The 26,695-nt window shown below is 40.1% G+C and overlaps 1 protein-coding gene across 1 annotated transcript in view; it reads right to left on the reverse strand.

Moving 5' to 3' along the window:
• LOC102858785 (ATP-binding cassette sub-family A member 3-like) overlaps positions 1–26,695 on the reverse strand; it is a 176,786-nt gene that overhangs the window by 118,966 nt on the left and 31,125 nt on the right. Inside the window, exons 8-10 of the mRNA XM_006892700.1 lie at positions 21,885–22,058; positions 13,432–13,613; positions 1,412–1,540 (exon numbers count right to left, since the gene is read on the reverse strand). Of these exons, the coding sequence (XP_006892762.1) occupies positions 1,412–1,540; positions 13,432–13,613; positions 21,885–22,058 (485 nt within the window). The remainder of the gene's footprint in view (positions 1–1,411; positions 1,541–13,431; positions 13,614–21,884; positions 22,059–26,695) is intronic.

Genomic DNA, 26,695 nt, shown 5'->3' on the forward strand with positions numbered 1-26,695 from the left:
TCGCCCTCGCGCTGCGTCGCCCTCGCCGCACTTGTTGCAGAAGATCAGAGACTGCAGCCTTCAGCATAGATTGCATCTCAATGTCAGGAAAATGAAGATTTTTACTGCTGGACTGATAGGCAGTGTCATGATAAATGGAGAGGAGACTGAAACTGTCAATAGCTTCATCTTGCTTAGATCCACAAGTAACACCTTTGGTATGAGCAGTCAAGAAATAAGGAGACACACTGCAATGGGAAAATCTGTAGTTAGGGACCTTTCCAAAGTATTGAGCAGTACTGATGTCAGTTTAAGGACCAAGGTGCATCTGATTCAGGTCATAGTCTTTCTAATTACTAGCTATGCATCCGAGACCTGTACAATGAATAAGGATGACATAAAAAGAATTGACGCCTTTGAGCTTTGGTGGTAGAGAAGAGCACTGAATATCCCTTGGATGGCCAAGAGAATGAACAGATATGTCTTGGAGATGGTGCAGCTGGAGTGCTCTTTGGAGGCAAGAATGAGGAGGCTTTGCCTCACATTCTTTGGACATGTTGCTAGGAGGTATTATTCCTTGGAGATGGATATGGTGTTGGGAAGGGTGGAGAGTCAGTGAAGGAGAGGAAGTTTTTCAATCAGGTGGATTGATAAAGTGACTGCTGCAATGTACTCTTGTGTGTCAAAAAGTCTAAGGACAGCACAGGATAGAACAGGGTTCAAATCTTTTGTTCTATTAGGGTCACTATGAGTCGTGCTCGACTCTAAGTCACCTAACAGCAACAACAACCATACTCACCAAATGCATTATTTGGAATCATTCACCTAAATTCCAAATTAGAGAACTCTGGTGGCCTAGTGTTAAGAAGCTGCACTGCAATCCCAAAGGCATGAGGTTCAAATCAAATCCATCAGCTGCTTCGCAGGAGAAGGAAGATCAATTTCCTCCCATATGGTTAACTGTCTCTGAAAACCTTTTGGGGGGCCAGCAATGGGTTAGATCTGACTCAACAGTACACAAAAACAACCTCACTGTCCAATATTACTTCTGGTGAATAAACTAGTATAAATTTTTTTAAAAAAAGTTACTTCCGCAACCTAATTTATTTTCTGATATTTGTTATAAAACTAGAGCATTTATTTTTATTTAATAAATATTATAAAGTTAGGTAAAAGATTATAGTATTCATCAGAAGATTAAAACCATCTGTTTCTAAGTCTGTTTAAAAGTAATGCATAACTTATGCAGCAAACTAGACAATATTTGAAAAGAGAAATGTGTATTCATATATTCTATTCAGTTCAGCCCCTGTACTTTATTATGTATTGCATTTGTTTTCTTGAAATTATCTATTTAAAACAATTCCAATGTATAGTACATATGTGGCTTTTAGTCCCAGAAGGCCAAAAAAAAATCCCCTTGAAACATTACCTTGAACAAATGTCTTATTTGTATGCTTGCTACCAGATTGTGAGGTTCAGCCTCAAAATACTTGCTTTTAGTTGTACTGTTATCTTCTTTTATCCTGTTAACTCTTGGACCTCCAAACCAGTAAGAACGCTACAGAGAAATTAAAAAAAAGTAGTTACCAAAACAAGCATTAAGAAATGAGCAAAGCTACAGCAGGTTTGATCTGAACAGATCACTAGTAGGTAAATTAACTTAATCAGTAGCTAAAAAACTTCCTACAAAGTCAAATACCAAATGACTTTACTGACAAATCTTCCCAATTAGTTACAGAATTAACACCACACTTTTCATAACACCTAAAAAAAAACCAAACAAAAAAACAAAACCAAAAGCAATTGGAGGAGATAGTATTTCCTAACTCATTTCATGAGTCCATTAATACCCTGAAATCTAAGGCATATAGAGAGAACACAAAATCTATACATCAATGTGTGGATGTAAACTAAAATGAACTAAAACTCAGTCCTATAGTAATCGAGTTGACTCTGACTCATAGTAACCCTATACCAATATTCTGACAAGAATATATGCAAATATTCTCATTAAAATACTAGCAAAATGATCCAAAAGGTTATTAATACCATTATTCAGGATCAAATGAGATTTATCCTAGGAATGCAAAGATGGTTCAAGAGAGGAAATTCAATCAATACAACATACAAAACACACGATCATCTGAAGTGATGTGGAAACAGCATGTGACAAAATTCAACATCCTTTCATCAGAAACATTCAACAAACTAGAAGAAGGAACATTTCCCAACGTGAGAAAAAAATAACTCATGCTGTTGTTGTTAGATGTCAAACCCTGTCCTATGCTGCACAATCTTCATGATCTCTGTCATGATCAAGCCCACTGTGGCAGTCACCGCATCAATCCATCTTGTTGAGAACTTCCCTATTTCGCTGACTCTCTCCACTTTTCCCAGCATGACAGCTCTCTCTAAGGACTGGTTCCTTCTGAAAGTAAGTGACACAAAGTTTCACCATCCTTGCTGTAAGGAGCACCCTTGTTATACTTCCTCCAATGCGGACTTCTTTGTTCTTTTGGAAGTTCATGGGATTCTCTGTACTCTTCACCAACACCTCAACTCAATGGCACTGATTCTTCTCTCTGTGTCCAAGTTTCAGACATAAAGGAAGCAACAGAAAATACCAAGGCTTGGATTGTGCACCACTTTGTCTTTAAACTGACATCTTTGCTCTTTATAACTTTAGATAGGTTTCTGACAGCAGATTTTCCCAGTAAAACATGTCTTTTGATTTCTCGACTGCTGCTACCAAGGGTGTTAATTGTGGATCTAAGTAAAATAAAATTGTTGACAACTTCTGTCTTTCCTCTATCCATCATGATGTTGTCTATTGGTCCAGTGGTGAAGATTTGTTTTCTTGATATTGAGAAGTAAACATTTTTGTGGGCTGTAGCCTTTGATCTTCTGCACTAGGTGCTTCAAATCTTCACTTTCTGCAAGCAAGTTATCATTGGAATAGTCCAATTTGTTAGTAAGTTTTCCTCTGATCCTGATCCTACATTCGTTGTCATATAGCCCAGCTTCTCAAATAATCTGCGTGGCACTAAAACTGAGTAAGTGTGCAGGAAGGACACACCTTTCCTGACTTTAATAAAACAGAGTAGCATTCCCTAGTTCTGTTTGGACAACTCCTACCTGGTCTATGTACAGATTTTGCATGAACTCAATTAAGTGTTCTGGGATTCTTATTATTCCGAAGATTATAATTTGGTGTGATTTACACAGTCAAATGTCTCTGCAAAATCAATAAAATACAAGGAAACACTTTCTAGTGTTCTCTGCTTTCAGCCAAGATCCATCTGGTATTAACAAGGATACCCTGTGCCAGGCCTCTTCTGAATCCAGTTCGAATTTCTGGTGGTTCTCTGGTGCTGTTCCAGTAATTTTTAAATAATTCACCAAAATTTTACTTGCATATGATATTAACTATATATTGCCCCTTAATTTATGATATTTGCTGGGTCACTCTTAATGGAAATGGGAAGAAATATGGATATCTTCCAGTCTGTTGGCCATATTTGTTGGCAGAGACTGGTGAGCACAAGATTGCATCTTCTTCCTGAAACACTTCAATTGATATTCTATCAATTCTTGAGTCTTATTTTTTTTAATGCCTTCAGTGCACCTTGAACTTCTTTCAATGTTATTGGTTCTTTGTTATATGCTATTTCCTGAAATGGTTCTGTGCTGACAAATTTTTTGAACAGTGACCCTGTATTATTTCCATCTTCTTTTGATGCTTCTTCAATCATTCAAGATTTGGCACACAGAATATTTCAGTGTTGCAACTTGAGGCTTGAGTTTGTTTTTCATTTCATTCAGCTTGAGAAATGCTGATGTGACCTTTCCTTTTGGTTTTCTAACTCTAATTTCCTGTACATTTCATTATAATACTTGGTCTTCTCTAACTGCCCTGTGAAATTTTCTATTCAGATCTTTTACTTCACTATTCCTTCCACTTGTTTTGGCTTCTTTTTTTTCCCCAATGAAAGTTTAGAGCCTCTTTTAACATCTGTTTTGGTCTTTTCTGTCTTTGTAATGACCTTTGCTTTCTTCATGGATGATAACTTTGATGTCATTCCTCAACTTGCCTGGTCTTTGTTCATTAGTTTTCAAAGCTATTCTTTAGATGGTCTTTAAATTGAATTGGGTTACACTCAACGTCAGATTGTGGTTCTAGTGGGCATGTTTCAGTTTTCTTCAACTCTAATAATTTGAACTGATACTGGGGTGCTCCATCAACTCTCCCACATGTGGAGTCTATTTGATTCCTGTGTAGTCCATCAGGTGAAGTTCATGTGTATAGTTGCATGTATGGTCTTGGTTGGTTTTTTTTACTGTGAAAAACATATATGAGGAAACAAGGGGGTGAGGGTTGGGAGCAGAAAAGTGAGGATGGGCAGGGATGAAATCACAGTGCTGCACAATTTGGTGGGTAGGGGGAGTAGGTGAAGAAAATGAGAAAGATCCAGTGAGGACCAGAAGAGACAGAGTAATGGTAAGCATATTCCAATGGTGATTAACTGTTTGTTGTTTTTTTTGTTATTTTTTGTAAACAAAGAAATTGTCTAATTCACTTGTGGGTTTCTCATTTGGGAATGGGGCACAGACTCTCTGGCTTCTTCATGCTGAACAGGAGCACTGAGATGAAGGGGAAGGGAGCCCACTTTAACACCTTACTGATGGTCCTGGGTTGAAGCTTCATGCCTTCCTGTTCAGTTAGAAGATATTTTCCTGAGGTTTACTGACCTCTGGACTGCAAAGTGTTTGCCAAGGTGGGTCCAGTGGGGATGGATGGCTGAACCCTGAGGCTCTATCCTTCTTCGCTTCTTTAGCTGGCAGTTATATTTACCTTTTATCTCTGGAACTGGGTTCAGGGTTCAGATCTGGAGTAAAACCCAGTGTTAAGGTTACCTATAGGAAAGGGAGCAAACCTACAGAGAACAAACTTCCGAGTTACAAATAGAAGGGCTTTAGAAGTGTTACTTACAGTTGTACTGGGGGGAGAAGGTAGAGGAAAGTGGCTTAGATAAAACTTTTTGTAATACCCTAGGCAGTTTCCCCCAGTGGCCTGAAGGCTTTTCCCAGGGGTCAGACGACACACCCTAAGGTGTGACTCACCATGATGGCCAAATGGCTCACCCCAGGGGCCAAACGGCTCTCCCTGGGGTCAGATGTCACATCCCGAGGGCTGAACAGCTCAACCTGAGGGCCCAATCAGCTCACCCCAGGGGCTAAACGGCTCTCCAAGGCTGGATGGCTCACTCCAGAGGCTGGCCGGCTCACCCTGGGGGCCAGATGGCTCACCCTGGAGGATGAATGGCTCTCCATGAGGGCCAGATGGCACACCCCAGGGACTAGACGACTCTCCCTGGGGACTGGATGACATACCCTGGGGGGCGGGTGGCATGTCCCATGGGCTAGGTGCCCTACCGAAGGGCCTCCCCTCCAAGGTCTGGACCCTGTACCTCACTGAAGACCATGGCCAGGGACAGCACCCCCAGTTCTGGCGCTGCCACCATTGCCCCCTCCCCTCCACAAAGTGGTCAGCCTGCAATTCGAATAGGCATCACTATGCTTCCTTCCCCTTTACAAATGGAGAAGGGGCTTTGAGAGTGGTGAACAGACCCTCCCTAGGTCTACACAGTTCTTGGCAGCAGTAGTCAAGAAATCAAAATATGTGGTATACTGAGGAGATCTGCTGTCTTAGATATGTGTTGTTGTTGTTAAGTCTCAGACAATTCACAGCAAACCTATGAAAGAAAGACCTGAACACCTGTACAACTTTCTTCATTTCCCTAAGTTCATAGAGTTTCAAGAGGCAAGCTATTTCAGAAGTGGATGTCACTCCTGCTTCCAAGCCTGTTCCAATCGGGGAGTTCCACCAGACACTGTCCAGCATGGGCAACCATCTTCGCATCTGTCACTTCAGTGTCATAGTGTTTAGCTTCACAGCAACCACGAGTCACCTCTGTATAGTCAATTGACAGAGCAGTGATATAGTAATTAGAAGAGTGAATGAAAATTTGAATCAAAATTTTGCACAAGGGCTGCAGATTAAAATTCCTGACCTTTGGTTTGACAGCATAGCTTTCTATCCACTAGGCCCACAGAGATCTCTCTATGGCTCACAATTCTATGAACCACAAATCTAGTCCTTGTCTTATCCTACACCATCCCCACAATCTGAGACATGCTCAAGCCCATTGCTACAGACACCTTATCAATCCATTGTGTTGATGATCTTCTCTGACCTGTCCAAGGAAAACTTCACTGACAGCAAGATGCTTTCTCGTATAAAGTCCATCACCTATCGTGGCTCCATGGCACTGCTGCCACTGCCATCATTCCCCTCCTTCTTGTCCTGGGAGCCCACTGCTCCTGGCATCTGCAGCCACTGGCCATGCAGGGGCTCCGTCACACTGGCCCTGGGGCCCAGGACCCACCACCTGTTCTAGGCTAGGGGACCTATAGGCTCTGGCCACGGTGGCCTCATGGGTTCACGGCAGCACAGGCTCAGCGGCAGGCAATGGATGGAAGTGCGACTCACCCATGTTTCTTCCAGAATCCCTGACCTCTTGATGTTGAGCTTCAGCCCACATTGATGACCAGGAGTCAACTGCTTGGGTGACTTGGCTTTGGTATATACAAGCTGTGTGGCCTGTTTCAATGCAGCTTGCTGGGCCTCCTGCTCCTCACGTTGCATCTCTTGCTGCTGTCATCTTGGTTCTGTATTCTGTTTATTCTGTAGCAGTGTGAAGGCTTCATCACACCAGCTTCAGGACCTGGTGTCCTCTGTCCCTCCCAGGTGAAGGGATCCCCAGGGTCTGGCCACAGAGGCCCCATGCAGCTACAGTGGCTGTGCAGGCCCAGCAGGGAGGGTTGGGAGCTGTGGGACTCACCCATTCTTTTTTTGGCATCTTCGTTCTCTTGATGTTGAGCCTCAATCCATATTAAAGACTAGTAATCAACTGTTTAATTGTTCAATTATCAATAAACTGAAGACTGTGGGGGGCCACGATGACCCGTTTCTATGCAGCTTGCTCACTGCCACCATCTTGGTTCTCCCCTGAATTTATGTTTTCTAAAAAAAAAATGACTTACAACTAATAAAGAATTAATTGTCTAAAATACTATCATGAGATCTCCAGTTTCATTCTGTCACCAAGGTTAGTCACTCTTTGTTTCCAACTTGTATTCCAGTTACCAGTTACCATCAATGCATCTTCTATTAATTTTAGATTACAAAAGTTGGTAGAAATACTTTTATAGTTGGTGTATATATTGGAATAATAGTTTTCTTAATAGTACCATCTTATATGTATATAGATAGGATCCTATTACTGACTGCATTATACTTCAGAATAGGTGTTAAAATGCTCTTTTTGATGATGAATGACACAGCACTCCTCTTCATTTTATCTTACAGTACTTCATTTTATCTTACATTATTGTTGTTAGGTGCTGTCAAGCTGAGTATGAGCTAAAGGCTGAAAGTGTTCTCCTACTATTAGGAATAAGATAAGAGATCCACTATTGCCAATTTTAATCAACGATATCATGGAAGTTCTACCCTGGCCAGTGACATAAAGAGTACTTAAGAGAAAGGAAGAAGTAAGGTTATGTCTACCCAAGAGATCAATAACCTGTGCTATGCAATGACAAAACATTGCTTACCTGAAGTGTAGAGGACTTGGAACACTAGCTGCAGAAGATTAAGGACTATAGCTTTTTTTTTTTTTTAGGACTATAGCTTTTAATATGGATTGCATCTCAGCATCAAGAAAACAAAACTCTTCACCACCAGGTCACTAGGCAGCGTCGTGGTAGGTAGAAAATGATTATAATTGTCAATGATTTCATCTTACTTGGATCCACAATCAACACCCTTGACACCAGCAGTCTGGAGAGCAAAAGGTGAGTTGCAGTGGGAAAATGTGCTATCAAAGACCTCTCCAGAGTGCCAAAGGGCAACGATGTCAGTTTAAAAACTAATGTATGCCTGATCCAAACAATGGTTGTTAGTCAGACCAGGCATTAGTCAGACAGAGAATGTCGTCAAAGGCAATGGACCAGAATTGCTCACTATTTAAAAGAAATAAAAAAAAAAAATTAGAAAAAAAAAAATCCTTGCTCCACATGAAGAAAAGGGCTTTTTGGTCTTACTTCTTAGGGGTAAACGGCCAATTCAAGTCTTGGGATGTATTCCAATAAAATCATCCTTGCCTTCACTTTTATTTGTGTTTCTTTACCTCTTAACCATGCACCCTAACAAAGGCACAACTCATTGTTGCATGCCATTGAATTGGAACTGACTCATATAACTGGGTTCTCAGAGGTAATTTAATTTCTGGAGAGGAGAGTGCCCATTCTTCTCCTGTGGTGCAGCTGGTAGATTTAAATTGGTGCCTTTGGGATTACCATGTAGCTTCTTACCACGAGGCCGCCATTCTACTTGCAGCCTCATTTCTGTCACCGAATTGGTCACCACTTTCTGACTACGATTCCTTCTTCATTGTTTCCAACTTTTGCATTCCCACCGCCAGTTATTTAGTAACATATCTTGGTTGCTTATTTGGTCAATTTTACACTGCAGAATTTGGTAAAAATCTTCAATTTATTTTTTTTGGCTTTAGCTATTGATGTGTATATTTGAGTAATAGTCTTATTAACAGATCTTCCTCATATGTGTATGGATAATATCCTATCACTCACAAATTATATTGCAGGGCAGAACCTGAAACTGTCTTTTAAACTATGAATGCAGCATAATTCTTCTTCTTTTTTCATTGATAGCATATAAATATATACCATATAATTGTCTGGGTAAAGAGGCCAAAGTCAGTCCATCTCATCTCACTAATGCCTTTAGAATGTCAACAACGGTCATACATTCCATTGAATTTTCACAGCTTCTAGTTGTTCTACATTCATGCTTCGTACATACCACGTTCCATTCATTCATTGACGGATGTTTGGAGCTGTTTATCCTCATCTTGATTGACTTCCATTTTGGAGTCTACCTTTAATATTGTAACTATCTGCGCTCCTCTATTGTTGACAGGATTTTCAGAGGCCTCTTATTAAAGAAAGACCAATATTCAATGTTGCCGCCCACCTGGCTACATGTTTGGTTGGTTTTGGGTTTTGGTGTTTGGTGTGTTTTCTTTGTCTTGTTATTTTGGTGTTTTTTTTTAAATCCACCCTCTCCCTACTCCACCACCAACCCTTCCTACTTTTGCTTACAACATTCAACACCCGTCTCCCATTGACCAGCCCCTGATGTGATGTCCTAAGTCTCAAGTAATCAGGATTCCTCTGATTCTGTAGATGGCCCAACCTGCTTCTTTGCCTGTCTTAATCTGGGACCCTTACAATGCCCTGTTCACCATAGTGCCTCTTCTGGCATTTGGCATACTGGTGGCACAGCTATTGGTATCACAGCAACCCACAAGTTATATGAATACAGCAGACCAAAAGATAAATGGTGTACTAGTAAGAACAATAATAAACATGAAAGAATAGAAATACTTAACCTATAAGGTAATTTGATTTGCAGGTCATTTCCTTAAGACAATAAACTGATAGATAAGCCAGTTTATGTATATCGAAAATACTGCTGGATAAAAGATTTTATCACAGCCAATATGTAAAAATAAACTTTAAGTTTACTAATCTATGAAGAGGGCAAAAGGCCATTACAGAAGATAAAGAAAAGAGCAAAATGGATGATAGAAGAGAGCCTGAACATTTCACTAGAGTGCTGAGAAGCCAAAACAAATGGAAGAGATGCTGAAATAAAAGAGATAAATAGAAGATTTCAAAAGGCTGCTTGGGAAGACAAAGCAAACTCCTGTAACTGCATGTGAGAGATCTACAATTGGAGAATCAAAAGGGAAGAGCTCTCTCAGCATTTCTCAAGATGAAAGAACTGAAAGACATATTCAAGCCTTGAGATGCTCTTGAAATGATCCAGGAAACATCCAAAGAAGATGGAGGGAATGCATAGAATCACTGTACCATAAAGAATTGGTCAATACGGGAACATTTCAGGAAGTACCATATGATGAAGAGCCAATTATTTTTTTTTTCTGTGTCTCACTTTTTTTTGAAAAAAAAAATCCTGATTTATTTACAAAGTTTGAATACACTGTTTTTCACACAAGATCCTTTGCATTTCCTTCACGTCCCCATCGAATTGTGCAACCCTATGATTAACACCTCCTCCGTCCCATCCAGCCCTACACTTCTGCTTCCAACCCCCCTTCTTAGATCCTCATACTCATTCTACAATAACGGTTTTATATGGTATTTGTCATTGTGGGATTGAGTTCACTCAGCATAATGCTCTCCAGTCTCTCCCAAGTTAGACAGTAATTTACAAAATCATTGCTCCTGCATACTCTGTAGTACTCCATTGCTGAAATGTACCACAACTTCTCAATCCATTTGCTTGTAGTTGGTCATTTGGCCTATTTCCATGTTCTTGCGATGGTAATAACAGTGCAATGAACACTGGTGTATAAGTCTCTGTTTGAGTCTCTGTTCTCATTTGCAATAGATTCCAAGCAATAGAATATCTATATCATGTGGAATTTCTGTGTTCAGCTTTTTGAGGAAATGCCAAACTGCCTTCTATAGTGGTTGGACCATTTTACAATCCCACCAACAATGTATAAGAGTTCCTATCGCACCACATACTCTCCAACATTTATTACTTGCTGTCCTGTTAAACTTTGCCACTGCTACTCAATGAGATGGTATTTCATTGTGGTTTTGATTTGCATCTCTCTTACTGCCAGTGATTTTGAGCATTTCTTTATGTGTCTGTTGGCCATTCAAATATCTTCCTCTGTGAAAATTCTTTCCATGTCTCTTGTTCATTTTGTAACTGGATCATCAGTCCTTTTCTTGTGGAGACCTAGGAGTAGTCTATAAACTTTCATTATGAAAATCTTGTTTTGAGAAGGTATTGCCAAATGTTTGTCCCCAGTCAGTAGGTTTTCTTTTCACCCTGTTGGAAAAAGTTTTCGATGTACACAGGGATTTAACATTTAGAAATCTGTCAATTTATCCTCTTCAGGTTGTGCATTTCTGGCTGTATTTGGCAATCTTTTTATACTACAGACTTGGCCTTCTAAGCTTGATCTCAGTTTGCCCAAGAAGGAAAATGTTCAAGCTTCATTGAGGGAATGGCAAAAAATAAGGCCCTAGAAATTGATAGGATACCAATTGGCACGGTTCACATGACAGATGCAACCCTGGATGCGCTCTCCAGTCTATGCTAGGAAATTGGGAGACAGCTGCCTGGCTGACTGACTGGAAGAGACTTATGTTTGTTCCTATTCCCAAGAAAGGTGATCCAACAGAAAGTGGAAATTATTGAACAATATAATTAATAGTGCATGCAAGCAAAATACTGCTGAATATCATTAAAAAATACTAGAACAGTATGTAGACAGGAAATTGCCAGATGGTCAAGCTGGATTTAGAAGAGGCCATGGCAACAGGGATAGAATTACTGAAGTCAGATGGATCCTGGCTGAAAGCAAAAAGTACCCCCCCAAAAGACATGATTTATGAGATATATGTGATTTATTGACTATGCAAAGGCATTTGACTGTGTAGATCAAAGCAAATTGTGGCTAACATTGAGAAGAAAGAGAATCCCAGATCACTTAATCATGTTCATGTGAAACTTACACCTACACCAAGAGGCTTCTGTTTGAACAAAGCAAGGAACACTACAGGGTTTAAATTTAGTAAAATTATGTATCAGAATTGTATCCTTTCTTCTTAATCTGTATGCTGAACAAATTATTTGAGAAGCTATACTCTACAAAAAAAGAATGTGGAGTCAAAACTGGAAAAAGACTCATCAATAACCTTAGTTATGTAGCTAGTATAACCTCACTTGCTGAAAATGAAGAAGACTTGAAGCACTTGCTACAGAACATTAAACACTGCAGCCTTCAATATTTATTGCATCTAAATGTCAAGAAAACAAAAATCCTTGCCACTGGCATCATCATGATAAATGAAGAAAAGACTGAAATTGTCAGTGACTTCATCTTACTTGGATCAACAATCAACAATCAATACACTTGGTGCCAGCAGTCAGGAGATGTATTACTCTGGGAAAGTCTGTAGTCAGGGACCTCTCCAAATTATTGAGGAACAATGATGTCAGTTTGAGGACTAAGGTGAACTTGATTCAGGCCATGGTCTTGACTTGATAGGACATAACAGCAACAACAACAACAACAAAATTAATGACCTGATTATATGCCTGCCTTTGGGTCAACAGCACAACTCCTTACGCAGTAGACTATGAGAGCTCTCCTTCATTAATGTATACACAGCTTCTTACCACTAGGCCACTAGAGCTCCCTTTACATGCACTTTTGGGAACACAGGTCAATCCATGACATGAAGTCAAATCACAAGGAAACACATCAATTCACACTCACTAGAATGGTGAGAATTGTTTTTACGGAGAATACTAAACATTAGATATGGTACGGAGAAAACAGAACTCGCACATTGTTTGTGGGAATGTAAAACAGTACAGCCACTGAATAAACCAGTTTGACATTTCTTCCAATGATTACCATACGACCTAGACATTTTAGTCTTGTTTGTTGATGGTATGTGCCATTGAGTCGTTTGCGACTTATAGCAACCCTATGCATAAGAGCTCTAAACGCTGTTCTATCCTGTGCCAACCTAGCCATCTCAAACACACTCATTCCCACCACTCCAGTCACAGAATTGAGTCATCTCATTGAAGGTCTTCGTCTCTTTTGCCACCCCTCCACTCTGCCAAACATGATGTCCCTCTCCAAGGACTAGTCTTAGGTATTTCAATTCAAAGAATTAAAAGCAGGCACTCAAAACAAATATTTGTAAATGAATCTTCCTAACAGCCCTACTCACAATAGACAAAGGGTGGAAATCACCAAATGTCATGGTCAACGCCCTTTATTAATAAATGTCATATATTAGAATATCTTGCTTGAGCCATCTATTAGCCAATATTGGTAAAGCAGAAAGTGGAATGCAAGAGGCACACTTTCTCCAACTCTAAATAAATTGATCTATCATGATAAGAAAATAGGTAGTGCTATTTCACCTGTAGTACTATCTAATCTGTTCTAACTAGTATCCAAGAAGCCATTATATATAAACTCATCTGGGAACTCCTTTGGCAAAGGTTTGTAGGTTTCCTTATCAGTCGCCCTCATCTAGAATCTTACTAATTGGCTGTGAAAGAATATATTACTCACACTTCATAATGTTTGGGGTGTTTTGCATCCAGCCACAGATGTACATTTGTATGTCCGGAAGACTTCAATGTATATCAGGCAATGGCTAACATTTCAGCATGACAGGGCTATAGAAATTCTATACAGAATATGCCCTGTATAACAGGAACATTTTAGAACTTACCATAAGGAAAAAGTACCATGGCTGGGCCACACCATACTGCCCTGGGAAAACATTTTCTATGTACCAGGTCACAAGGCTATACAAAAAAGCATCAAGTAGCAGCATTCCCAACAAAGAGCCAAAGATGAGGTTATCCTCAAGAATGACTTGTGTCCAAAGGTTATCCCATTTAACGCCAATCTCTGGAACAAAACAAAAGACAGTTATTATTAATGAAAACGTTATTATTTAATATATCTAGATTTTGCCATTATAAGCCATCTGTTTGCTTGATATCACTTATCTTCAGGTCAATCAATAAAATGACAATGTTGGGTATTTCTGTCCTGTCTTCAAAAGCTTAAGATAATGGAATACAATCAAGAAGCCAGAAATCAACCCATCTACCTACTGTTATTTGTCAAGGGAACAAAATCTATTAAGTGGGAAAACAACAACTTCTCCAACAAATGGTGCTGACAAAACTGGACATCTACTTGCAGAAAACTGAAGTAGGTTCCACATCTTGCATCATAAACAAAAACAATTCAAAGTGGATCAGACTGAGACATGAGAGAGAAAACAGGAACAAACTTAGAAACTCCAGCCTACAACATAAACAGTCTTGCAAATATACCCAAATATGCAGAACCAGGAGAAGAGAAAATTGATGATTAGGACCTTTTAAAAATAAAATACCTGTGAGCATTAAAACTTTATCCCAAGAGAGTGAAAAGATAGCCCACAGACTGGGGAAAAACATTTGGCAATGACATTCAGATGAAGGTCTCATAAATAAAATTTACCTATGATTAAAACAAGCTTGGATGCAGGAGTGGCATCCACTTCTGAAACAGCTTGCCTCCAGAAACTCTATGAACCTGGAGAAACAATGAAAGTTATACAACTGTCCAGGTCTTTTGTTCATAGGGTCACTATGAGTCGCCTATGACTTGACAGCACTTAACAGCAACAACAATGTTCATAGCTTCATTATCAATATAGCAAGAAAATAGGAACAATCCAAATGCCCATCAACAAATAAATGGACAGAAAAAACCCCGTTATATTTACACAATGGAATACCATGCAGCTCTAAAGAACAATGAAGCATTCGTAAAGTATGACACAACAAAGAATGTCTAAAGAGCATTATGTTGAGTCAAATAACTCAGTCACAAAAGGACAAATCTTGCATTAAGACTTCTATTGTGCAAAACAACTATGAGATATCATCTTACCCCGGTCAGAATAGCAAAATTTAACAGAAGAGCAAACAACAAATGCTGGCACATTTGTGGAGGAACTGGAACCCTTATTCACTGTTGGTGGGAGTGTAAAATGGTGCAACCACTGTGAAAGGTGGTATGGTGCTTTCTCAAAAAGTTGCAAATAGAGATACCATTTGACTCAGCAATTCCACTACTGGGAATATACCCCAAAGAGGCCATAACTGACATCCAAGCAGATATATGCACACCCATGTTTATCGTGGCTTTGTTCACAATAGCAAGGAGTTGGAAACAACCCAGGTGCCCATCAACAAACGAATGGACAGAGAAGCTGTGGTATATCCACACAATGGAATACTATGCTGCATTGAAAAACAAGGAACTCATGCAGTATTATTCAAAATGGGTGACCCTGGAGGACATTATGTTGGGTGAAGTATCTCAGTCACAAAAGGACAAATACTGCATGGTGCCACTGTTGTAAAAATGACATCAGGATTGGGGGATACTGAAAAAGATGGGGATAAATAATGCATACTGCATTAAAACAGATGAGGGAGAAAACTGTTTAAAAGGGATACGTGATTAGGTATTTTTGTCATGATAGGAGTCCAGAGCAAAGGCTGCATAGTGGAGTGGACCTGGGGGAGGGATTGTAAAACAATGAAAGGGGGGGAGGGTTGGGAGGGGAGAAAAGTACAATGAATGAATGGAAATCCAAAGTCTATAACTTTTCATTGAAACAAATTGAAAAAAAGAAGTAACAGATAAAAAGTAATTAATTCTATAAAAAATAAAGTGTAGAAATGATTGGATAAAATGTACATGAATTTAAAAAAGACTGCCACTGTGGCAATATGAGGGTATTTGGGGGGGGGGTTAGGGAGGGAAGGAACAAATAAAAATGTAAAGAGTCGACAAAGAAGACCACAAAGACCAAGACAAGTGAGGACCAACCTGAGAAGATTTTCGATAAAGACAACATAGCTATTGAAATTAGCATATTGGAAAAAAGGTAGCTAGAAAGCTAGATAGATAAGATAGGCAGGTAGATAGGTAGATAGATATTCCTGTTTAAAAGGGAAAGGAGAGAAAGGATGTGAAGGAAGGAAGAGGCAATCCCCAGAACAGCAGAGTTTAGTGGGGGAAAGGTGGGTGAAGAAATAGATAAGGTGTAACAGGGACTTGAGAAGACAAGGAGATAAATGTAATAGATTAATAGTAATCAGTAATGTAAAACACACAGATGATTGTGTAAAACAAAATGTATATAAATGGAATAAGGTATAGGAATGATTGTATAAAAAGTGAATGATAAGAAATTTTTAAAAATCTCACAACATTATAAATAGTAACACAAAAATAATGAACAAGAAAGAGTCAATAAAAACATAAGTATCAAATAATAAAAATGCCAATTAAGCAAACTTTTTAAAACTAACATTAAATTACCTATGACCAAAGCAGCCAATGAAACACCAGTCCTTTTGGAACGTGTTCCTTCTCCTCTCTTCCAAGTTCTCAATTTCCACTGAAATAATTGTAAGGATACATGCATTTGAGAAAATACTCAATAGCACTAGGGATAAATGGTGAACAGTAGGTTGAGAGTAAAAAGATGTTTTGCTCAGATACACTGACGAGAAGGGGAAGTCTCTGCCGAAGTCAGAGAAATGGTCTTTTCCACTTCTATGTCCTCTATCTGTGGACAGGACTGTAGCACAACAATAAAAATTAAGGCATGCCATGAACTGCTGGATCAAAGAGTGAAAGGATGGAGATGACAATGACCTAGGAGACTTGTTTGTGTCTAAACTTTAATTCTCTCTTGTTTCTAGCTAATAGTATAAGAAGAATATTGATGAGGACTGAAAGCCACAAGAAAAGGTCATCGTCTCATTGTCGTCCTGCTGGAACCACATGACTCAGCCCACACTCCAGAGGACTTCCAGAGGTTGGATTCACGGCATTTCACAACAGCAACAACATTTTGCACGGAAGGAGGCTGCTCATCTTTCTTCCTGGGAGCTGTTGGTGGATTCGAACCTCCAGAGAGACACCACCTTTGGGTTGGCAGTGCAGCTCCCTACTGACTATGCTACCAGAGAAGGTAATAATCTGAGAAAAAGTACACAGTGAAACAAAAAATGATTTCGTGAACTGAAAGACATTTTGAGTGGCAGTGAACAGCAAACAGAAACCACTGGGGGGTGGGAGGGGAGAAAAGGTGGAATGTCAATTTTAGGGAGTCTTTCCTCATAATTTGACACATGCTCCCAACCTGAATACCATAGAGCTCCTTCAAGAGAGAAAAAAGCAGACAGAGAAGAAGCAGAAGAACACAACTAAACAGCAAAATAAAGTAAACTAACCTGATAAAAAGAACTCACTCAGAAAAGTTGTCTGTCCCATTCCAGATCAAGCCAATGAAAATTTCATAATTAGAGACATCCTAGCCAATTTTTAATTCTTTTTTTATATAAATCATACAGAAAGCTATCACACGCACATTGTTCCTATTGGCTATTCATTGCTGCTAGCATTTTGTTCATGGATGAGAAAATGAATTAGACTCACTCTTCTTCATTAGGCAATAAATGATTTGTGATAACACAAGATTTTTCATAGAACTTAACAAAGTGATTCTAAAATTGAAGTTGAAGAAAAAAGTGACAAGAGGAATTAAAGAACACCAAGGTGGGAGTAAAGTCTAACAGATAATAATGCTTGTTATAAATCTTTTTAATGTAGAACTACTATGGTATTGATGTGAGAATAAACTAATCAAATAGAAACTATTACCAGAAACAGACTCCCAAACAGTTATGGGAGCTTATGTCACATGGGAGTGGAATTAGAAACCAGGCAAAAATAACAAACTATCTGTATTATAATAACTGAATATTCATGTCTAAAAGAATAAAAATTAATGTTATTATAAAACAATGTGAAAAAAATTGTAGTTTTTTTTGCTTCTAGAGTAAAATACAGATTCTCTCGGACTTTAAGTATGAAAGGATTTCTTTAGCATGACAAAATAATGCAAACTAAGGTAAATATAGTCAAATTAAAAAACTTTTTTTGGGAAAGAATAAGCAGCAAAGACTAAAGATATGTACACAACTTACAACGCAGTTGTTGCTATGTGCTGAGGAGTTGGGGCTGACTCTTAGTTCTCAGAGGCAGCTGTAAATCTTATGGGGAAGAGATTGCCCATCTTTCTCCCACAGAGCAGCTAGCTGATGAATTCTAACTGCCTGCTTTTGGGTTGGCAGCTCCACTCCTTACCTACTGGGTCACTAGAAGTCCCTTTACAACACAAAGAGGATTCAAATTCCTTTATGCCACATAAACAAATCAGATCTACTTCCTAAGTGTAAATGAGAGCTGTAGTGTGCTTTATCGAAAGTTATTGAAAACTCTTATCTATTGTTACATAGGGTTTTCAGAGGCCTGCTATTTCAGAAGTGGATGGCCAAATCCTTCTTCCTAGTCTGTTTTAATCTGAATGTTCACATTGATAGGAGTATCTGACAAACAAAAAAGTGAAAGATAAATCCCTCATTGTGGAGTTAACCATTAGTTACAGTGTTGTCCCTGCCCTTGGGCCAGTGTCTTGTCCCACTTATTTCCCAGGTCCACCCTCCACCAGGAAACCCCTTCACTTCTACTGAATCCCCCCCCTTTTATTTTTTTACCAATTGATGTATTTCATCTAATGGATGCTGCCCTGGATGTGCTCACCAAGTTGTGCTAAGAAATCTGGAGAACAACCACTTGGCCAATTGACCGGAGAAGATCTACATTTGTTCCCATTCCAAAGAAGGGTGACCCAACAGAGTGTGGAAATTATAGAACAATATCATTGATTTCACATGCAAGCAAGATTCTACTGAAGATTATCCAAAAACGACTGGAACACCACATCAGCAGAGAACTGCCAGAAGTCCAGGCTGGGTTTAGAAGGGGTCGTGGTACTAGGGATACTGTAGCTGATGTTAGATGGGTCTTAGCTGAAAGCAGAGAATACCAGAAGAATGTCTATCTGTGTTTCATTGATTATGCAAAGACATTTGACTGTGTGGATCATAACAAACTGTGGCTGACTCTGAGAAGAATGCGAATCCCAGAACATTTAATCGTGCTAATGTGAAACCTATACTTCAACCAAGAGGCAGTCATCAGAACAGAGCAGGATAACACCACATGGTTCAAAATTGGGAAGGGTGTATGCCAGGGATGTGTTCTATCTCCATACCTTTTCAAACTGTATGCAGAGCAGATTATCTGAGAGGCTGGGCTCTATGAGGAGAAGTGTGGCATCAGGATTGGTGGAAGATCTATTAACAATCTGCGTTATGCAGATGACACGACCCTGCTTGCTGAAACTGAGGAGGACCTCATGCACTTGCTGCAGAGGGTCAAGGACTGCAGCCTTCAATATGGATTGAAGCTCAATGCCAAGAAGACAAAGATTCTCACCACTGGACCAATTGGCAGCACCAGGATGGATGGTGAAGAGATTAACAACTTTAGTCTGCTTGGCTCCACAGTCAACACTATTGGCAGCAGCAGCCAGGAAACCAAAAACCGTATTGTAATGAGAAAGACTGCTGTTAGGGACCTCTCCAAAGTATTGAAGAGCAATGGTGTCACTCTGGAGACTAAGGTGTGTCTGAGACAGGCTATGGTCTTTGCAATCACTTGTTATGTTGGACAATGACTAGAAAGGATAGGAGAATTGATGCCTTTGAGCTGTGGTGCTTACGTCCACAAGCTGCCTGCTGTGCCTCGTGGTGGGAGGAGTCGAAGTAATGCTGGAGAAGAATATGAATGTACCATGGACTGCCAAGAAAACAGATTCACCCTGGAAAGGGTTAAACCGGGTGGCTCCTTGGAGGCAAGGATTCTGGGGCTTTGTCTGACATACTATGGACATGTTGTAATGAGGGACCAGTCCTTGGAGAGGGATGTCATGCTTGGGAGTGTGGAGGGACGATGCAAGAGGGGAACACCCTCTACGAGGTGGATTGATTCAGTGACTGGGGTAATCGGGATAGGTGTGTCCGAAGCAATGCAAATGGCACAGGATAGAGCAGGGTTTAGGGCTGTTGTACATAGGGTCACTATAAGTCACAAGCGACTCGACAGCACATGACAACAACAACTAATCTACTGTTGGTGGGATATTAAACTGCTATACTGTTTTTGAAGGTTATTGATGTATCAGTCAAAATGCATATCATAAATACCTTATGAGACAGAATTTTCATGCCTAGGGATTTATTTTTAAAAATCGATATGTATATGTGAAAAATATATGTGCAAATTGTGAGTTGAACAATATCACAAGTATCACACGCAACAAAATCCTGTACAAGATTATCCAAAAATTACTGGAACAACAGAAATACAAACTGGGTTTAGAAGAGGTTGTGGCACTAGAGGCATTATCCCCAATATCATATGGATCTTGGCAGAAAGCAAAAAGTACCAGAACAATGTCTATCTGTGTTTCATTGACTATGCAAAGGAATTTGACTGTGTGGATCACAACAAATTGAGGCTAACCTTGAGGAGAATAGGAATCCCAGAACACTTGATTGTGCTCATGTGAGAGATCATTAGTCAACACCAGAAAGCAATCCTCAGAACAGAGTAAGGAAACACCACATGGTTCAAAATCAGGAAAGGAGTGTGTGAGGGGTATGTCCTGTCTCCATACCTTTCAATTTATATGTAGAACAGACCATTTGGGAGGCTGGGCTTTATGAGGACAAATCCAGCATCAGAATTTGGAGGAAGACTCATCAATGATTTACAATATGCAGATGATACAACCTTGCTTGCTGAAAATGAGGACCTGAAGCAATTGTTGCACAGAGTAAAGGACTGTAACCTTCAATATGGATTGAAGCTCAACATCAAGAAGAAAAAGATTTTCACCACTGGGCCAACTGGAAGCACCATAATAGAGATTGAGGTTGCTAACAATTACACCTTCCCAGGCTCCACAATCAACACTCTTGGCACCAGCAGCCAGGAATCAAAAGATGAACTCAGGGTCTCTCCAGAGTATGGAGGAGCAATGATGTCGGTCTAGAGACTAAGGTGTCCCTGATCCAGACCATGGTCTTCACAATTACTTGCTATACCTTAGAGAAATGGACAATGACTAAGGATGATAGGAGAAGAACCAATGTCTTTGAGTTGTGGTGTTGGAGAAGATTATTATTTTTTTTTTTCCTGGAGAAGATTATTGAACATACTGTGGACCAAAGAGAACAAATCAGTTTGTCTTGGAGAGGGTGAAACTAAGTTTCTCCTTGAAGATTAGGATTTTGGAGCTCTGTCTCACATACTTTGGAAATGTGGCCAGGAGGGACTGGTCCTTGGAGAACATCATGCTAGGAAGGGTGGTGGGACAGCACTGGAGAGGAAGACCCCAGGGGAGATGGATTGATACAGCGACTGGGGTAATGGGGATAGGTGTGTTGGAGTCAGTGAGACTGGCTCAGGACATGGCAGGCTTCAGAGCTGCTGTACGTGTATAGTCACTATGACTTGATGACATATAACAACAAATTGTGAGTAAGAGCAAAACAGTGGAAACCATTTGCATGTATATTGATCAAAAGACTACTTAATTTTGATACTTCTTTACAATGTTTATAATTAAATATATGATAATTATAATTATAGTATTTAGAATACTCAGAGTAATGTTAAACAACTTTGTAAAAGAATAATATGTACTTCTACATGGGAATAAGTTCAATATATACTATCAAGTCAATAAAGCATTCTGTAGCATAATAGTTATAAAACTATTCCCTTCATGAATAGAAATTGGGGTTTACTATGGAGAGATGAGAACTTTTGCTTTATACACTTTATTTTTTTAATTTAATTTATTTATTTTTATTTTTATTTTTTTATGTGTGTACCATCAAATCAGATCTGACTGGTACAGGAGGAGATTGTCCCTCCTTCTCCAGCAGAACATCTGGTGGATTAGAACCCTATGCCTCTGGGTTTACAGTGCAGCTTCTTGCCACTAGGCCACCAGATACACTTTAATTTTGAACAGTTCATATGTACTATTGGCTTTATGATAAATCAATCAGCGTAGGACTACACAAACTTGCTAACATTTTCTTACCACATCACACACTGCCTCACCCACAATACTTTTTCAGGAATCAAATGAACAATGATGATACTTGCAAGTCAAATACCCACCTTTCATTTCCAACTTGAGAAGAAGATTAATCCCCAATGCCAACGCAACATTGAAGCTGAGACAGGAAGCCACCTTCTTGGCAAGGGCTATCTCTCCATAGAAGTGAATGATGAGGTTAAATGGAAATAAGGTGGCAAAAAATAGGAAACTTCCAATAGAAGCAGCCAGATTGGCTGTAAACAAGAAGGCAATGGGAAAATCAGTTTAGAGCAATCGGTACAATTCTCAATTACAAATAACTGTAAACTACACTTATCAACATGGTGGTTGTGGTTGTTGTTATGTGCCGCTGAGTCGCCTGCGACTCATAGCAACCCTAAACCCTGCTCTGTCTCCTCTTGCCAATCTTATTGTCTCTGACACACCTATCCTCATTACCCCAGTGATGGAATCAATCCATCTCATTGAAGGTCTTCCTCTCCGGTGCTGTCCCTCCACCTTCCAAGCATGATGTCCCTCTCCAAGGACTGATCCCACGTTGCAACATGTCCAAAGTATGTTAGACGAAGCCTCAGAATCATTGCCTCCAAGGAGTAGCCTGGCTTCACCCTGTCCAGGACGAACTTGTCTGTTCTCCTAGCAGTTCATGTTATATTCAATATACCAGTGTGGTTAGATGCCAAAAACCAGGCTTAGGTATGCAAAAATAATATTATTTAAAAATCCCCTCAGAAGAGCTTGGCCCCATCACTGCCCACAGCCTTACAAAACCAGGGTATCTCAAAGGCCCTTTGGGCCCAGGGAACCTAAGACTTTCTTATTTTCAAAGTGTATTTTATCTTCTCTTCTGTATTTTCAGGATTGCGGGCCCCATCTTATCTTCTCAATGACCCTCAAATGTCCTTTGGGGCTTTTTCAGGGTCAGTGGGCTCTCTGTCTACGGACAGGAGAACTTAGATGCTCTTCTGGGGCTCTGGTACATGATGCCTGCTGGGTTCCCCTGGCAAGGAACTGAGTGTGCTGTGGCTCTTGCTGGATGGTTCTGCCCTACTCCATGCCCATGACCCCATGAGAATCCTCCAACCCTATCAAGGCCAGACCTGGCTTATTCCTTGTGCACTTAGACTGTTGCTGCTATAGTCATCTATGACCTCACCCTTGGCCAGCTATCCTGCACAATGTTACCTGTGCCTGTCCAGGAGGAGATAAAAGGAATTGTAAGAAGCTCTCCAGGTGCTGGTAAACCTATGTGGGCTCCCAGATGCTCCAGACAGACAGCCCTCTGTTAGCTCTCTTTTTGACCACAGCTCGACTTGTCTCTGCTCGCTCTCATAGCTAGGAGATGGGGCCAGACCTTAGATTCCTATTTTCTCCCTGAGTCCAAGAATGGCCCACTTTCACTGCTTCTGCCCTGATCACTGATCCCTGTGGGTACCCAGGACCTGCCAGGCATTGCAGAGACCCCGTCAGCCCTATTCCAGTCCTCTCCCCACTCCAGACAGTATGCCAGTGCTTGGGGAGACAGAGCCAATTCTTCTCTCCTGGCCAATGAAGTACTATGTAGTACAAGCTGCCTTTCTATGTGTATATGGGTTCTGCTGGTCAGGAATAATGTGACCTTGACATTCCTTACTGCTGCATGTGCCTCCATAATGGAAAAAGTAGTCAGACAGTAGACATAAATGCAAAATGTCAGATAATGAGACAGTATGTGAGATATAGTATAAAACAAGCATTGTAAGAGGCTGATGTTCAATACAGTTGTGAAAAAGAATGCTTGCAAAAGTGCAACAATGAATGACCAGAAACCCTAAGTCTCTGTTAAACTTTCATGAAAATTAATTAAAAAAAGTAAAGTAAAAAAAAAAAAAAGAACGCTCACATTGGTGGCCCAGTGGTAAGGAGGCGAGTTGCCAACCCGAAGGTATGGAGTTTGAATCCACCCTCAGCTCCACAAAATAAAGATGAGTAATCTCCTCCTATGTGGTTCACCTGCTGGAAGGTTGTCGGCTGGCTATGGGTCAGTTTTGGCTCCATAGTACGTAACAGCAGCAACAGTTTGAAGAACCTAGACATATTTCAGCTAACAGATGCTGCCCTGGATGTGCTCACCAAGTTGTGCTAAGAAATCTGGAGAACAACCGCTTGACCAACTGACTGGAAGAGATCTATATTTGTTCCCATTCCAAAGAAGGGTGACCCAACAGAGTGTGGAAATTATAGAACAATATCATTGATTTCACATGCAAGCAAGATTCTACTGAAGATTATCCAAAAATGACTGGAACACCACATCAGCAGAGAACTGCCAGAAGTCCAGGCTGGGTTTAGAAGGGGTCATGGTACTAGAGATATTGTAACTGATGTTAGATCGGTCTTAGCTGAAAGCAGGGAATACCAGAAGAATGTCTATCTGTGTTTCATTGATTATCTAAAGGCGTTTGACTGTGTGGATCATAACAAACTGTGGCTGACTCTCAGAAGAATGGGAATCCCAGAACACTTGATCATTCTAATGTGAAACCTATACTTGGATCAGGAGGCAGTCGTCAAAACAGAGCAAGGAAACACTGCACGGTTCAAAACTGGGAAAGGTGTACACCAGGGATGTGTCCTATCTCCACACCTTTTCAACCTGTATGCAGAATAGGTTATCTGAGAGGTGGGGCTCTATGAGGAGAAGTGTGGTGTCAGGATTGGTGGAAGATCTATTAACAATCTACATTATGCAGATGACACAACCCTGCTTGCTGAAATGGAGGAGGACCTGAAATGCTTGCTACAGAGGGTCAAGGACTGCAGCCTTCAGTATGGATTGAAGCTCAATGTCAAAAATACAAAGATTCTCACCACTGGACCATTTTGCAGCATCAGGATGGATGGTTAAGAGATTGAGATTGTTAACAACTTTAGTCTGCTTGGCTCCACAGTCAACACTCTTGGCACCAGCAGCCAGGAAATAAAAAACATACACACATATTTCGAGGGGAAAGTCTGCTGTTAGGGACCTCTCTAGGGTACTGAAGAGCAATGGTGTCACTCTGGAGACTAAGGTGTGTCTGATAGAGGCTACGGTCTTTGCGATCACTTGTTATGCATCAGAGAGTTGGACAATGACTGAGGAGGATAGAAGGAGAATTGATGCCTTTGAGCTGTGGTACTGGAGAAGAGTATTGAATGTACCATGGACTGCCAAGAAAACAAACAGATTCATCCTGGAGAGGGTTTAACTGGGCTGCTCCTTGGAGGCAAGGATTCTGGGGCTTCGTCTGACATACTTTGGACACGTTGTAAGGAGAGACTGGTCCTTGGAGAGGGACATCACGCTTGGGAGAGTGGAGGGACGGCACAGAAGGGGAAGACCCTCTATGAGGTGGATTGATTCAGTGACTGGGGTCATCAAGATGGGTGTGTCAGAAGCAGTGAGATTGGCAGAGGATAGAGCAGGGTTTAGGGCTGTTGTACATAGGGTCGCTATGAGTTGCAAGTGACTCGACGACACATAACAACAACAACAACAGATTTCTAATATTTCTTTATATATTTTGGATGTGAGTCATTTGGAGTAGCGTATCGGGCAGATGAAAGTGTTAAGGAAATACGCCAAGAGTTCCACAGATTTGTTATAAGAAGATGTAAAATCAAGCCTCACATTGACTAAGCAAACATTCAGCGCAAGTGAACTTACTGCTAGAACAAAAGTCAGCATGACCTTTCATAATACATGTTATTACTGTCACGCAATAAAAATACCAGAAGGTTAAAGAGGCTGACAAATGTGACCAATAATGTTTTTAGAGAGAGCAATCAAAAGAATCAAATGAATCTCTAAATGACAAGAATGGTAGTATTAGGAGAGGAAGAATTTTAACAGTCTTATTATGAATGTTCAAAGATGAAATGAACACGCCACCCAGCCCAAGACATTTTAGGAAGAAAATATAACTTCCGAAAAGGTTTATGCAGATAGATGTCACTCATGAACTTAGAAGCTAAAATCCTCAACAAAATATTAATAAAGTAAATGCATCAGTATACAGACATAATTACGCATCATGAACAAGTATGGATGTCAGACATCCTCATAACCACTCTAAGCTCATAACCATAGTATGAGTGAACTCATACAAAATGTCCTTAATCACTACAGTAATTAATTGTGACAATAAAATATATGAAACAGTATGCATGTGGATACCAACATCCAGTATTCCCAGAAAAAAAGCACAAACCCTAATTGTTTGCACAAATAACAGTGGCAGAGTGAATCACTTTTAGGACATGTAAGGACTTGTTGAATGTTCCCAAAATTTAAGTTCTTAGTCACCAGCCTAGGGCTCATCTTTCAAACAAGTCTTTCTAGGGATAATAGCTTCACTCTTCTTTTTTGTGTATAACTGCAAATACCATCTGGAAGTTGTAAAAACCAATCAGCCTATTATATATGCAATAATGTGTTAGACAGTTTGAATGCCTGTGATATTTAAAGTGTTAGCTACAAAACTATATATCATGAAACACATCACCAAAGGGGATGTTCTAAGGCTTTAGGAAAGGGAAAAAAATGATATAAGATATATAATAGTTGACATTTATGGCCTAAAAGTAAGCATTATTAGTCCTTTAGAGAATTTTTTCTTATAATGACTAGTAGAGAAGTTCATGATTTAGTGGTAAGAAATGGCACTGCCAATCCAAAAACAGGCGGTTTGAATCTACCTAAAGTGATTCCCAGGGAGAAAGATGGGTAACCTCCTCCTGTGGGATTTACTGCCTTTGAAAATCCGCCGGAGGGTCAGTTAAGAGTCACTTCTGACTTGATGGTACAAAACAAACAAAAAAGTAGATAATTATTTCTATCAAATTTTTC

Source organism: Elephantulus edwardii, unplaced genomic scaffold (assembly GCF_000299155.1).
Source record: "Elephantulus edwardii isolate Elephantulus edwardi_28Jun2011 unplaced genomic scaffold, EleEdw1.0 scaffold00117, whole genome shotgun sequence".
NCBI lineage: Eukaryota > Metazoa > Chordata > Mammalia > Macroscelidea > Macroscelididae > Elephantulus > Elephantulus edwardii.